The sequence below is a fragment of the Saccopteryx leptura genome, chromosome 5, assembly GCF_036850995.1.
Source record: "Saccopteryx leptura isolate mSacLep1 chromosome 5, mSacLep1_pri_phased_curated, whole genome shotgun sequence".
NCBI lineage: Eukaryota > Metazoa > Chordata > Mammalia > Chiroptera > Emballonuridae > Saccopteryx > Saccopteryx leptura.
Genome location: NC_089507.1, coordinates 89,383,885 through 89,397,748, shown reverse-complemented (window position 1 = coordinate 89,397,748; position 13,864 = coordinate 89,383,885). Strand labels below are relative to the sequence as shown.

At 34.2% G+C, this 13,864-nt stretch overlaps 1 protein-coding gene across 1 annotated transcript in view; it reads right to left on the bottom strand.

Moving 5' to 3' along the window:
- Positions 1 to 7,917: 7,917 nt before the first annotated feature.
- Positions 7,918 to 13,864, bottom strand: part of AIMP1 (aminoacyl tRNA synthetase complex interacting multifunctional protein 1) — a 32,299-nt gene continuing 26,352 nt past the window's right edge. The window contains exon 7 of the mRNA XM_066385892.1: positions 7,918 to 8,139. Within this exon, the coding sequence (XP_066241989.1) occupies positions 7,973 to 8,139 (167 nt within the window). The 3' untranslated portion in view covers positions 7,918 to 7,972. The remainder of the gene's footprint in view (positions 8,140 to 13,864) is intronic.

The following is a 13,864-nucleotide window of genomic DNA, read 5'->3' as shown; positions in this document are numbered from 1 at the left end:
GAATTTTCTTATAGTCATGTATTTCTTATATGTGATATGAGGTAGAATTTTAGTTTCATTTCCTTTTAGACGTCTAACCAATTCTATTTGCTTTATTTATTAAATAATTCATTCTTTTCCTACAAAAGAAAGGTAGATAGACTGAGATAGGTAGATAGGTATATAGAAATATAACTCCTTTATTTCTGAAGCTATTCTGGATTTTTAATTCTTTTCCATTATCAATTCTATTTATAATATTGTCAATACTAGAATAATTAATTAAAATAAGTTTATATCTACATTTGACTGATATCTAAAAGAAGAAGTTTCCCTTTTGTCAAAATATTTTTGGCTACTCTCAGATATTCATTTTAACACATTTTTTTTCAGATCTTTTTCATTCTAATTAAAAAATTATTTTGTAGTGTTTTTATGATAAATTATATTCTGTGATATTAAATCCGCCTGACCAGGCGGTGGCACAGTGGATAGAGAGTCGGACTAGTTGTGGAGGACCCAGGTTCAAGACCCTGAGGTCGTCAGCTTGAGCGTGGGCTCATCTGGTTTGAGCAAAGCTCACCAGCTTGGACCCCAGGTCGCTGGCTTGAGCAAGGGGTTACTCGGTATACTGAAGGCTCACAGTCAAGGCGTATATGAGAAAGCAATCAATGAACAACTAAGGTGTCGTAACGAAAAACTGATGATTGATGCTTCTCATCTCTCTCCGTTCCTGTCTGTCTGTCCCTATCTCTCTCTTTCTCTCTCTCTCTCTCTCTCTCTCTGTAAAAAACAAAAATCCTTATTAAATCCTCCTCTGCAAGCATATAAGATGTTTCTCGATCTTTGTTATTTATTTTGTTACAGTGTTTCTTGCATTTCTTTTCTATAGTTTGATTTGATAACATTTCTATTAATTAATTTTTCTACTTGATAATTTGGAAACTCTAATTTATACCCACTAAGGATTATTCCCTGGCTCCTGAATTCAGAATCAAGTGCGTCTTTCTCTACTGTTGTTTGATAACAAGGTAACAAGTATTTCGTTAACCAAGAACTTTCCTTTCCCAATGCATTATCCCCTCAACTATGTATTCAAATAAGACCCTTAGAACACTTGCATCTCCTCCTTATCCTTTTCTCCTTCCCGTCTTCCCTAAAGGAGAGGTCTTTGGAATGTTTTTTTCTTTCCCAATATTACCAGATTTTGCTAAGATAGTTAATTGAATAATTCAAGACTTCCTTTACAGATTGTCCCTTATTTCAATAGTCCTCTGTTACCATTTACATTGAGCATACCTGGCAGCTTATCATGATCTCTTTTAACATAATATATGTTCCTCACCACTGTTTTCTCTTTATCTCCACCCATCTTTTTGGTTAGTGTATTTTCCTAATATACTCTGAATTCTAGTATAGAATTCTGGTATAGTATCCAAAAGGCATTAAATCCTGGATAGACTCTTCAATGTACCATTATGCTATAGTAATCCTAACTTCTCATAATAATCAGTATAGTGGATATAGGGAAGTAATTTGTTGGTTGGCAACAGACTAATTGAATCATAAGAATGGTGACACATATGGAGTGAATATCTGTGCTGTTCTCCACCTGAAGGTGGGTTCTTCATCTTTTTTCTGGAGGATTGTGCATCCACTGAACAAACTCACTATTATTGGAAAGAATTACAACTTGTAACAAAAGACCTATGTGTCCAGAATTTGCTCTAGGTAAAATAAATGTCCAGGAAGTTCACGTTTGGTATCCTGCCATTAGAGTCTATAATTTGCAGTCTTTCCTTATGTCCCTCCAGATGTCTAATCTGTACACTATTCTTACCCAGAAGACAAAAATCTTCACCAAATTTTACATTTGATTTTGGGTGGTGGGCACACAACACAATATACAGATCATTTATATGTATATTGTATACTTGAAACCTATAATCTTATTAACCAATGTCACCGTAAGTTTAATTTTAAAAAAAGAAAAAAAATAAAACAAAAATTAAAGTTTATATTTGAAAGTGTTTTGAATATTTAGAGAATTGGAAAATAGCACACTTGGTATTTTTGTGGAGCTGGGGTTAGAGTCTCATTATGCGTGTATCATCTTGGGGTATTATTAATTCACTTCTAATACCAAATCTGGCAACTACTGAATTATTCTTCCAGATATATTACCTCAATTATCAATCATGGCTTTCATTTTCTAGTTATATTTACCTATACTCTGCCTTGTTTTAATAAAGAATTTGTTCTTAGATTTTTTGTTCTATTGATTTTTCAGGCATGTCAAAGCTATTTTACAAATGGCTGTTATTTAATGTTAATAGTAGCATTGCTATTTCCCAGATTCTCACTGAAACTTTATGTAAAAATTGTCTCTTTTCACAAGCATCTGAAGTTTTTGTTTTCAGTACATGTGCTATTTTAAGAGAAAATGTTACCTTTTCATATGAAAACTGAAGGTTATGAAAAAAGTTATTTCTACCAAAATCATTCTCTTCTGCTAAAGATATTGAAAATGACTTTTAGTTTGCATTTTTCATTAATCTTTTTCAAAGAAAAATCAAATTGTGGTGTTGATTCCAGATGACTCATGCACCATTCCTTCCAAAATCCCCAGGTGTGAAAAGTTGAGTGCATTTTAAATTAACAAGTATCAGCCAAATACGTAATCTTAGGGTTGAACAGTTAAGTGGATGCATATATTGAGAGCATTTCTCTACTGGGATATATGATAGTCTAATGAAGCAATTTGCAAAAAACAAATGTAAAACTTTGTCAGAGCAGCCTTGATAAGAGGGATCATCACATAAATGCCATGGTAGAAGTGAGTAGACATTAATAATTGCTATTTGAATAATTCTGAAGGCATTATGCAAGAACAGGAAATGCAAGAAGAATATTTAGGCCCTTTATTAGAAAGAATTATTCTTTTTTCTTGCAATTACCAAGCCCCAGTCTTGTTTCTGCTGCTGTTGCTAAGCTAAGTATAATAGCCTGCCAGATAGGAAATGATGTTGATGAAGACATAAATAACACACATTATAATACTCAAAACCCAGAGAACTGGGAATAGTGTGTGTTAGGAGGGGGCTGGGATTAAGACAGAAGAAAAAAAAAAAACATGTATAAGGGTGAAAAAATACAATATTCAATAATTAATTCACACTCTGAAATTCCAGATGGCTTGCTTTCAAACTAACAGTTGTTTTAGGTCATTTCTCCCAATTATTTTTGCACTTATACTCCTATAAATTATCTCTGCTAAGTCTTATCTAAAGGAAAATTATAACTAAAAAGTGCAATAAGCAACAATGTGTAAGTCACTATCCCTTTTCTATTTGGTGTTTGAAGATTTAACTTTGTATAGAGGCATATTAGCCAACAACAACTATCCTTCTTATCACTATTATTGCAAATTTCATGGTTATGATCCAGGTAGTATTGCAAATGTGGTATAACTGTAAAAAGTTGTTCCTGGTTAAAATATCTGTCTGCCTGCGTGCCTGTAAACCTATCTATTTGGAACTTACTGACTTCCCTCATAAGGTGATGTTTGGGATAAATTGTCATTATAGGAACAGTGGCCCCCCAACAACAGTATACAATTCAATCAAGGCATGTGGCTCTAAAAAGGCAACTATTGTCAGCAGCAGCAGCAGCAGCCTGGCTTTGCCAGCAATTATTCCTGAGACCCTCAGGAGCAAAAAAAAAAATTCTTTGTAATGACTCTTGTTTTTCAACTTATCACTATCTTTCCCTACAGTTTATAGAAAAGTTTAACTTCTCAAGCTTCATTCAAAAAAAAGAAACAATGTGACATCGAACAAAATGTATTGGAATGGAGGAGAGCAAAGAATTAGTAAGAAATGGAAGATGTAGGTGTCAGCTAGTTCTACCTTAGCACAGGCATCTATTTAACTTCTCTGTTGATTCTTTAGGGTAAGATGGCTGGTCTACCTCTATGGAGTTAAGGAATTGGTAAGGTTATATATAAAGCATTAAATATCTTAATAATATTTCTATAATAAAATTCTTAACAGTAGACAGGTATTACTATATCCCCCTAACTTTTGTGAGAAAAGGGCATAGTTATTCCTTAACTAAAATTTTGAAGGGCAAAGCTTTCTCAACAATAGACAGCAACTTGCAATATTATTTATTGTTAGTTGTGTTACATTAACTTGCCTCACTAGTGTTTATTTTGTATCATGGTAATAAAGTTTTAGTTTTCATACTGTTGCACAGCACTTAGAACTAGGACTTGTGTCACAATTTATGTAGCTAAAGTACAGTTAATATTGTGCACTTCTGGTATTTTTACATTTTTAAAGGTACCACATATAAGTCCCCTGGAAAATTGAGGGGATATACTTTTAATTTCCATTATAGGCAATAGCAAGGTGCTCCCTCACTCAACAACTTGATAATATAATCACTTCTATTTGTGTTAAACTAACACAATACTGTAATTAAAAATATTGTCTTGCTAGTCTAAAAAACTTACAAAATTATTTTATACTTTTTAAATACAGTAATATTAAACTAGTTAAAAAGTATCAATGAATAGGGCTGGCCAGCATCTAAATATCTAAAAAATAGATTTCAGTGGGTTTGCAGAGAACATTTCAGTAATGAACATCTGTATCAAGGAAGATATTACAGTAAATCTGGTTTAGGGGAACCACCAGGTTTGTTGAAAGACACCATCACAGCTTATGTAATGCTACTTAAGATACTCTGTTCAATTTATACATGTCAAGTAATCTTCTAAACAAGAATTCAACTTCTTAGGGAATGTTTTCAGAAACACTTGTTATGAAAAGGAACATCCCTATTATAAACTCTTGTTAACATAATGTTCCAGGCATAGTTCTAAGTACTCTAGAGGTACACACAATGTTCCCAACTCTGAGGCAAGTACTGTTATTATACCCACTTTACAGACAAGGGAAGTAGGTATATAGAAGCTGAACAATTGCACAAGATCACACAGGCAGTGAGGTTGTAGAACCAGGAATCAAAACTAGGGAATCTGGCCTCAAAACCAAAACTACTAGGCTCCACGGATTTCTTCCATCTAGCAATGTGATTTTTGGACCTGAAAAACTAAGGCCCAGACACCTGGACCTGTTTAAACTTGTTAATGTTGCTCTGTGAAGCAGTATCCATACCTTCTATCTTAATGACATGCTTTTTAATAAACATCCATAAATTACTTTGAATATTTTGTCAAGTCTAAATGGGAATTTATATTATTTTTAAAAATAACAAATTATCTGTTTGCTGGTCACTTAAAGTTCTTCTAACTTAAAGTACTTAATATTCTTAATGGAAGGCAAAAATAATTTTTCCAATTTTTATATTAAAGTCAACATGTCCTGCAAATGACACATTTCAGAAAAAGTACATGGAATTTCTAAACATGAGAAAAGTTACCCTGGCCGGTTTGCTCAGTGGATAGAGCACTGGACTGGCGTACGTATGTCCTGGTTCAGTTTCCAATCAGGGCACACAAGAGAAGCAATCATCTGCTTCTCTCCCTCTCTCTCTCTTCCCCTCTAGTGGCTCAATTGGTTCAAGCATCAGCCCTGGGTACTGGGCACTAAGATAGCTCAGTTGGTCTGAGTGTCAACCCCAAGCACTGAGGATAGCTTAGTTGATTCAAGCATCAGCCCCAAACAGGGGTTGCTGGGTGGATCCTGGTCAGGGGCATGTGGGAATCTTCCTATCTCCTCTCCTCTCTCTTAAAAAGGAAAGAAAAGTTAGTACTTCCAATATTTATGTATGATAGTAGGCCAACTTAGATGAGAAAGTATCTTGGGGAAAGATCAGATTTTTGTTCTGATTTTACAATTTATAAGTAGACATCAACAGGCACCAACAGTTTAGCCTGTGTCCTGACACTATCTTCTGCATTAAATTCCTTAAAGCTACCATTCAAAAGCCGTAAGTTATGCCCAGCTCACCAGCAATACTATTTCTTGTTGATTTCATAATAGCTCTCTCATCCCAGAAATACAAATGAAACAGAATTAAGATTTTCTGAAAAAATAACTGAATGGGGCTAAATTGATCATTTGATTTAATACTTTTATGTAACTTGAAGAATTGGGAATATTTCAACTAGGTACTTGAAATATCCTTTAAATTATCATAGATTTATTGAAAGAAATTTGATATAGTTATGAAAAATTAGAAAACAAAGAATCACAAAAGACTTTGTCATATTCTTTATTCCCAAAAGAGTAATGGCCCTTCAGTACAAAAGAACTTTGGAAATTCATTTGTTTACTTATCAACACGTTACCTATGCTCTGGTAATATTGTTTTTTAGAAAAAAAGATGAAATTTTACCATGATACTGTGTCTCAGCCTACCAGCACTCCAAGGACTTAATAAATTTTACTTACGCCTTTTATAACTCGCATGCAGGGTTATTGTAAAATTTTTTGTTTTCCCTCTTTTTATTGGAGGCACAAATATCTACAGTGTTAGAATTTTGAGTGTGAGACTTCTGTTTCAAACAATATTTATACTTCTACCTCGATCGATGCATTTATTTTTTGGTAGTACTAGTCATCAGTTATCACCTTAAGACTGATAAACTTGAAACTAATTATTCTTAAGTTAATTTTCATTGTTCCTAGACTACCTAGAAAGAGTGGAAGCAGGCATTTGACACCTTAATGCAGGGGTCCCCAAACTTTTTACACAGGGGGCCAGTTCACTGTCCCTTAGACCGTTGGAGGGCCGGACTATAAAAAAAACTATGAACAAATCCCTATGCATACTGCACATATCTTATTTTAAAGTAAAAAAAAACAAACCAGGAACAAATACAATATTTAAAATAAAGAACAAGTAAATTTAAATCAACAAACTGACCAGTATTTCAATGGGAACTATGGACCTGCTTTTGGCTAATGAGATGGTAAATGTGCTCCTCTCACTGACCACCAATGAAAGAGGTGCCCCTTCTGGAAGTGCGGTGGGGGCCGCATGTGGCCGGCGGGCCGTAGTTTGGGGACCCCTGCCTTAATGCATATTAAAATTTTGGCTGCCATTTCTTTTAATATATTAACAGTATGGTGATTCATAAAAAAGCAAAACATAACAATCCTAAATGCTCTTCTAAAGACAATAAGCTATAAATAATATTTTATTAGGAACCCAAGGAATCTTTAAATTTAGCTAGAGTAAATAATAGACTGCTGCTTTTACAGTCAATTTATTGGAAACTGCATTGGCAACACTTTGCAATGTGTTTATGCTTCATAGTCAAAATACATTACTGATTACTTTGCTAAATGGAAAGAAAAGTTCAAATCACAATGGAAATTTTAGTCTGTTTAAAAATTTGCCTTAAATATACAAGTTTGGGTCCCTTTGGCAAGGAATGGCAATAACTAACGTTTAAATGCAACACCTCCTAGTTTTTATGATGTCTGTCTCTCTGGAATCAACAGTTGTTCATTTTCAATATTATTACTATATAACTAGTTGATAAACCCTGCACAAAGTTTAACTTGTAATTTTCGAAGAGGACATTTATAACAGATTCACAATATACTAAAATTCCAAGGACCTGAAATTTCACGTATCATTTTCCTACAAATACGAAATTAAATGTTAATCTAGTTCAAGATGTCCAAAAATACATAAAGAAAAAATACTACAAATGCATAAAGAAAAAACATTCTGCTACTCAACATCCCTACTACAAAATAAATCCTCACTAAATATAGTGTATTTCTTTCCTAGATTTAAAGGATCAAAAATCATAGGTAAAATTATAGTTTCTCCAATAAACTGAAAATGATATAGACCAGTAAAAGACTAGTCCAATCTAAGAGAAAAAACACAAAATGAGCCAGTTATATTTTAAGCATAAGTGACAAATGTATTTCTTTTTATTGTTATTAAAGTTTTTCCCCCAATATATTTCAGTAACTGAAGCATTTTAATTTAATTTAATTTTATTTTATTTTATTCCACTGTTGCTCATAGTTTGAGCCCTACACACTCCCTTCCCCTTCACTTCAAAGGGAGCTCCTTTGTATGTAGCCACACACTCATCGTTAGTGTAAAGATCAGGCTGGATCTGCTCCCAAATCTTCTTCTTAGGATTCAACTCCTTGTCAGGCTCTCCTGTTGGGGAAATATAAAATTACATATTAAATAAATTGCCCAGAGATATTTCAAGTGATTAGTCTTGGCAGTCCTTCAGATCTTTAGACCTGATCAGAATTTTACATTTACTGTTATTTTTATGATGTTAGTCATTTATTATTTTTCATGCTTATAATAAATATTTTGCTAGTAATATAGCTCACCAAATTTATTCCACAAATTAAAAAATATAAGATACTCTAAAAGAAAAATTGTGACAGGATGAGAGCATAATTTTATGTGTTATGCTTTTACAAGTGGGAGATGCAGTTATCATACAAAATAAATTACTAGATTTCTGCTATAGTGCTTAAAGATTTCTTATAATAGAATGGCTTAAATGTTGGGATTATCTAGCTAAATATGACTACTCTGCATTTCATCTGCTGCCCATTCCATTTGGTAAGATGAAAAGAGGCAGAAAGGTGTAGTAAGGAGACAAGGACTAGCATTTTCTACAACAAGGAATGTGTGTTGTATGCAATTCACACAATACTGACTGCAATTTTAAATATAAAGAAACTGCGGCTCAAACAAGATAAGTTGTTCAAGTCACACTATCATATCAACAAGTGAAGTCAGGATTTGACACCAAAGCCTTTGTTCCACAAGTATAGCAGTTTGCCTCCTAATAAACTACGCTTTAGAAAAAAAAACATTCTGACATTTAGATAATGTCCCATTTCTTATCTCTATAGTAACTCACACTATAAAGTTTATAAGCAATAAAAGTCAAATGAACTTGTAGAATATATCTGTATAGACTTAACAACAACCAGTATACCAAGCAAACCCTGTATCTAACAAATGCGAAGGAAGTAGAGACCAAAGTTTAATATAAACAGCATTTTAATATCTGGGGATATTCATAAACAGCATTTTACAGCTAGGGAATATTCAGTAACATTTGGAATGAAGAATAAGTTCAAATGAGAAATTATTTTCCTGGAGGTAATAAAGAAATATTACTGGTCCTGACCAGGTGACTAAGTGACTAGAGATTCATCCCAGCGCGCTGAGGTTGTGGGTTTGACCCCAGGGCACATATGAGAAGTGACCAATGAATGCACAACAACTAAATGAAATAACTAAGTGAAACGAGTTGATGCTTCTCTCTCTCTTTCCCTTCTGCTCTCCCTCTTAAATAAATGGAAAAATTAAAAAATACATATTGAAGAATAATTCAGTAATTAAAGATATAACTTTCTAAATTTATTTTTTAAATGAGTCCTAAGATAAAATCTCTTGGAATTACTTAAAAACAATCTTTTAAACATTACTGGAACTAATTATATTCCATATTATGATTACATCTTATTATTTAGTATTTATTTTCCACTCATACATACATGGTAATAACAAAACTGAGTAAATTGGTTGGCTATGATAGCTTTGTCCTTTATTAGTTCTTCAGAAACTGCCATGAAACTGGTGAGAACATAAAAAACTGTTTCCTGATATGCAGGTTTTTGGAGTTGACAGAAGAGCTAACTGAATAATGTTTTTACAGTAGAAGACTACACAGTAAAACTAAAACTGAAAAACTATTTTTTTTTTGAAAAACAAAGTGAGGCTTTCTCTTATTCCTTTAAGAGCAGGAGACTGGACATCAGTTATTTATTATTAATAAACAGAATAGGAAAAAATACCAATACATAAAGTATCAACAGAATTATTTTTTGTTTCTAAACCATTCCTAGTCTAATAGCCCAATTCTATTTTGCTTATGCACAAATCATGTAGAGAAGTGAACATTCTGGAATTCTGAAAAGTTGGAGGCAGAGCTCCTGTTCAGGGAGACCTGAGTACTAACCCTGATTCCCCTCACTCACAAAGATTTGTTCCCTAATGGATAAGAAATTAACTGAAGAAGCAAAGTGTCCTAGATTTGTGTAAAAGCTTCTTATAAAGAACATAGGCTGTGCAGTAAATTCCTGTTGACTTAAGAAATAAATCGCAAGTACAAAAGCTGTGCCGCAGCAGAAAATTCAGGTTCTCAGATCTAGGGAGATGTTGAAATGTATAGAAAATACTCATAATAATACATAATACTTACATTTAGTGCTTACTATGTGACAGTCTCTGCACTGAGTGTTTTACATATATTTACTTATTTAATTCTCATAGTACACTATATAAAAACAATCAATTACCCTCAATTTATGGATGAGGACATTGAGGCACAAAAGTTACAACTAAACTGTTAAAAAGCCAGGCAGGTAGCTAAGTATTTCAAAAGTTGAACTTCACAAAACACACATAAAATAGATGCCATTAAAAACCTATTCCTTATAAAAAGAAAAAGAAACCTTCTTATAGATGAAAAGTTGGGTCTCGAAAGGTTCTCAGGTCATCTAGCACTTGTGGAGCTAAGACTGAAGGTTTTAAATTTCTTATAAAAGATTAACAATTTTGAGGGAAGAAATAAATATTTGAATTAAAACCAGAAACTAATAAAAGGAACCACCAAAGTTTAACTGCTTTTAACACATACTCAACATGAGATTCCCAGGCATTTACATATCTGGAATAAGAACCAGAGACTTCATTTAAATTGAGCCATTCTTTTGCAGAGAATGCTCACTGATCATCGGCTTCTCTTTGGTATCTACCACTGCCATTAAAAGCCCAGCACTATCTTAATTAATTTATATTAGATTAACTTGAGTTTTTGAACTATAGTAATTGTAAATATTGCCACTTTTGGCACAAAAGCTAAAATATAACTTGGCAAGTAGGTCTCAATTAATTGTACAAAGCTAACAGGGGAAAGTGGTTCAGTGGTTGGATAGGAATGATCTTGCAATAACTCAGGATTGTTCTCAAATAGTTACTTTTTTTAACATGTTTTACTAGATTTCTTTTAATTTATTCATTAACCAATTTATTGAGCTCCTACTCTATGCCAAGTATTTTTTCTAGATGATAGGAATATAGCAATGAATAACTACAACAAAAATCTTGACTACCCTGGCCAGTTGGCTCAGCAGTAGAGCATTGGCCCGGCGTGTGGAAATCCTGGGTTCAATTCCCGGCCATAGCACACAGGAGAAGCCACCAACTGCTTCTCCACACTTCCCTCTTTCTTCTCTCTCTCTTCCCCTCTCACAGCCAATGCTCCACTTGAGCAATACTGGCCCGGGCGCTGAGGACAGCTCCATGGCCGCCTCAGGCGCTAGAATGGCTCCAGCTGCAACGTAGAATGGCCCAGATGGGCAGAGCATCGCCCCCTGGTGGGCCTGCCGGGTGGATCTCAGCCAGGTGCACGCAGGAGTCTCTCTGCCTCCCTGCTTCTCACTTCAGAAAAATACAAAATCTTGACTTTGTGATGTTTACATATCTGTGTTAACAGACATTAAATAATATATAGTTTATTAGGTAACAGTAACTATGATATTTTAGAAAAAAGTAAAATAAAGACATTTGAAGGATCTGAATAGGATGAGGGACCAAGCAATGGAGTTATCTTGGGAAAGAGCCAGTGAGTGGCTCAACTGAAATGACTGAGTTAGAGCTGGAGTACGTGCAGTTAATGAGATAATGAGAGGCCACCATAAAGACGTGAGCTTGTACGCTGGGTCAAATGGAAAGCTATTGAGCAAAGGCGTAATATAATCTGATCTAAATCACTCTGCCTTCTCTAACTGAAAACAGAAGGGAAAGGGTAAAAGCAAGGAATTCAGTCAGAAGACTTTTGCAATTAGCTACATAAGGAATATTGAAGCCAAGACCACAGTGGTGGTGGTGGAAATGACAGAGATGATTCTGGCTGGATATGTTCAGATGGTACACCCACTATTATTTTCTGAAGGAGAAGCGGCATGAGAAAATAGTTGAGAGAATGGAGTTCCAGTCAGACGATATGAAAATACTATGGAAAAGGGGAATTCTAGGGGTAAGATTGCGATATGTATTCTCCCTTTGGACATATTAGTCAAGTCTAGTAGGCAGCTAGATAAATGACTGGATAAAATAGCCAAGGGAACAAGAGAGAGAGAGAGAGAGAGAGAGAGAGAGAGAGAGAGAGAGAGGAGGTCAAGTCTGGGAAGAAAAAGAAAAAGAGAAAAGGTGAAGGACCAAGGTCAAGGGCACTCTGATTAGTTAAGTGGTCAGGAGGGTAAGGAAGAATCAGCAAAGGAGATGAAAAGCCAGGGAAGCAGGACCACCAGGAGAGTGGTACCAGATGGCAAGTGAGTTAGGAGAAGAACTGAGAACTAGCCATGGATATGAAGCTCAGAGAACAGTTAGTGATCTTGATCAAGAAGTTCTGGTGGCACAGGGGAGAAAGACCTGATTGAAATGGGTTTTAGAGGGAAGAATTAATAATAGGTATTTTGTTTTTTAAAAAATAAATGGATCCAAAAGTGAAAAACTCTTGCATATCATACAGGCTCTGTGACTATTAACATTTATTATGAGACTCAATATCAACAGAAATAAGCATGATCTTAAAAGTTAAAAGACTGAAGCAAATTTTCACTTACTTTAGAGCAAAATCGGTGCATTTTCCAAAAAAGGCAGCCATTGCCTTTGTCTCCTAGCCATAATACTATTTTCAAGCTATTTTTTGCTTAGTGCTTTAGGGACCAGTTACCATATTTAAATACTACAATTTATTGCTTCACACATTTAGAATTTATAAAAGTATTGAGTGGGGACAGATTTTAGTCACTGTTATAAAAATATTACTTGGCATCTTCTAAACTCCATGGAAGTTTTCAGTTCTGTAGTTAGACAAAAAGTTGTTAAGTGTAAAAGCCTTTCCAAGGCCAAATAGCAATTCAAAGATTTGAGCCCCAATTGCAATTTCTATACCACACTTAATATATATATCATGAAATGTAAATCTCTAGACACTGAGCACATCAGTGAACATCAAAACGTACCAGCACACACCTGAAGCTTAAAAAATGCAAAGCAGATGCTGAAAAATAAAGCTGATATATCATGGCTCTCTCTGGAAAAAGAAAAAAACAAGACTAATGGTGTGTTGTGTAGTATTAACTGTTATTTCCTTTCAGATTAACTGTTACAGAAGCAGTAACTGATGTGGAACCACAAGTAAGATGAATATTAACAGACCACGTCTCAAAATTGATAAATTATTCAATGCTGTTCGTCTTGGATAAGCCTATTAGAAGTGATAAGAAAATAATTCAAGCAACCTCTTGGGCCATTTTAAAGTTCGGTTTTCCCTTCTTTTCACTTTACAAATATTTTTTGTACCTTCTCCACATATTCAGGTCCTAAGGCATAAAGGTAAATTATGAATTTAGAAGAAATATAAGACTTTGGAACAATGTAAATATAAACACAAAAAGGCAAATGTTAATCTAAAAAGGTAAATATTTTTTTTTTCAATGCAAGCTGAATTTTAAAGTAAAAGCGCATCTTTATTGTTCTTCTCTTACAATGTAGTAAATGGGATTTCTAAATAGAATTTCAGGTGTCAGTTATAAAGAAGATTGCACTTACTCTAAAATTTGAGGTTTGGAGAAGTGTTTTGATATTTTGGTAGAACGGTGGTGATCATATGCTGCTAGAATCTAAAGTCATCATGATGCTTTGAGAAACGATTCAGATTGGGATTTTTCCAAAACCCAGTTTGCCAAAAAAAACCCCACAAACCATCATGGTTTCCAATCTACCAAGGTTCAAGACACACACAGGCATTCAAAGTCACAGGTATTTGTTATACATTCTG